This window comes from Propithecus coquereli, unplaced genomic scaffold (assembly GCF_000956105.1).
Source record: "Propithecus coquereli isolate 6110/MARCELLA unplaced genomic scaffold, Pcoq_1.0 Scaffold11, whole genome shotgun sequence".
Taxonomy (NCBI): domain Eukaryota; kingdom Metazoa; phylum Chordata; class Mammalia; order Primates; family Indriidae; genus Propithecus; species Propithecus coquereli.
This window is the reverse complement of record NW_012134969.1, coordinates 5,710,846-5,712,619: the sequence shown is the minus strand read 5'-3', so window position 1 is coordinate 5,712,619 and position 1,774 is coordinate 5,710,846. Positions and strand designations below refer to the sequence as shown.

General features: G+C 33.5%; 1 protein-coding gene across 1 annotated transcript in view; it reads left to right on the top strand.

The window, feature by feature from the left end:
* The first annotated feature begins 209 nt into the window (after positions 1-209).
* CCDC122 (coiled-coil domain containing 122) overlaps positions 210-1,774 on the top strand; it is a 42,683-nt gene continuing 41,118 nt past the window's right edge. Inside the window, exons 1-2 of the mRNA XM_012648261.1 lie at positions 210-255; positions 773-928. Of these exons, the coding sequence (XP_012503715.1) occupies positions 210-255; positions 773-928 (202 nt within the window). The remainder of the gene's footprint in view (positions 256-772; positions 929-1,774) is intronic.

The following is a 1,774-nucleotide window of genomic DNA, read 5'->3' as shown; positions in this document are numbered from 1 at the left end:
AGGAATTAGGAAACTTACTCGAGGTCATAACAGCTGAAAAGCAGGAGAACCAAGATTCCCATTGATATGTTTGACAATTAATTTAACTTTCAGGATCACCAGAACATGACAGGAAAAAACAAAAGTGAAATATTATCAATATAGATTATTGTGTAAGAGTAAAGAAGGTAAATAAAAAAGGAGCAAAGAGGAGTTTACAGACGTGGAGAATGTCAGACAACATAGCAAGGAAGACTCAGGGACTTCCCAAAGAAGGTAATAAAGCAATCTCAGAAAGAAATAATTAAAAGATCAGCAATAATAAAAAAGTATCATGATAGGTTATGTTAAAATTGATAGCAAATTAGAATAGAGGGAAGCAGTTAAATTTTTCTAGGAAGAAACATATACAGTGGTATGTGTATAACAGCCTGAAAATACAAGCCTATAATGAAAATTCATCAACTATAATTACTCTAGAGTTGTTATGGTAGCACTGTAATTATAGTATATGTGCAACTGGTCTGGGAAAAAAATCAGAACAATCAAAATATTTATACATTAAAGGAACAGGTATAACATTGCAATAAGCAACTTTGAATTGCCTATTATTATTGACTTTGATTTTTGTTTTGTTTATAATCAGAAAGGGAAAATTACCAATCCTAAATTTAGTTTATTTATGAGAATAAAAGCATCACATTTTCATGATTTTGACTAATGAAATATAACTTTCTTAAAATATCTGCATTTTAATTTTTATTATGTACTTTATTCTTTTGTCTAGTTATAGGTAACCAAGACACATCTTCATTAACAGATGCTGTAGAGCAAGTTGCAAAGCAACAACAATCACAAGCTTCAGAAATAGAAAAAAACAAAAAAGTTCTGTTCCATATGCAGGTAACCTATTTTATACAGTTTTTTAATGTCTTTACTTCCTTCAAAAGTATACTTAATTAGTGACCAGGAAATTATTAAGAATATTCAATATTGGAAGTCAACATTAAATTTACTCTCTCTCACTTATTCTGTTCTCCCTAAGTAAAGTCTGTGAGTATTTCAGTTTTATGGAACAGTTTACCCTCCCAATATATAAAGATTCAACAGTGTCATTGCAACTATAGTATAAGCATGTATTAGGTTGGTGCAAAAGTAATTGCAGTTTCAGCTGTGAGTTTTAAATCATTATAACTAGGCTCAAATGCATCTTTATTAATCAAAATAGGAACCATTACAATCAATACATTTTTGCCAGTGAGAAATAAGTTTGTTTATTTCTGTAGCATAAAAATCTGTGCTTTGGGATTCAATGAATTCTTAGAAAGCACTTTCTGCATCCTGCTGGTTGTGGAAGCATTTTCCCTGAAAAACGTTGTTGAGATGGTTGAAGAGGTTATGGTTGGCGAGAGATCAGGTGAATATGGCAGATGAGGCAAAACTTCGTAGCCCAATTTGTTCAACTTTTGAAGCCTTGGTTGTGCAATGTGTGGTCAGGCGTTGTCATGGAGAAGAATTGGGCCCTTTCTGCTGACCAATGCCAGCTGCAGGCATTGCAATTTTCAGTGCATCTCATCAAATTGCTGAGCATACTTCTCAGATGTAATGGTTTCACCAGAGTTCAGAAAGCTGTAGTGGATCAGACCAGCAGCAAACCACCAATCAATGACCATGACCTTTTTTTGGTGCAAGTTTGGCTTTGGGAAGTGCTTTGGAGCTGCTTCATTGCTGGTTGTTGTATAAAATCCACTTTTCATTGAACGTCATAATCTGATGGAGAAATGGTTCGTTGTTG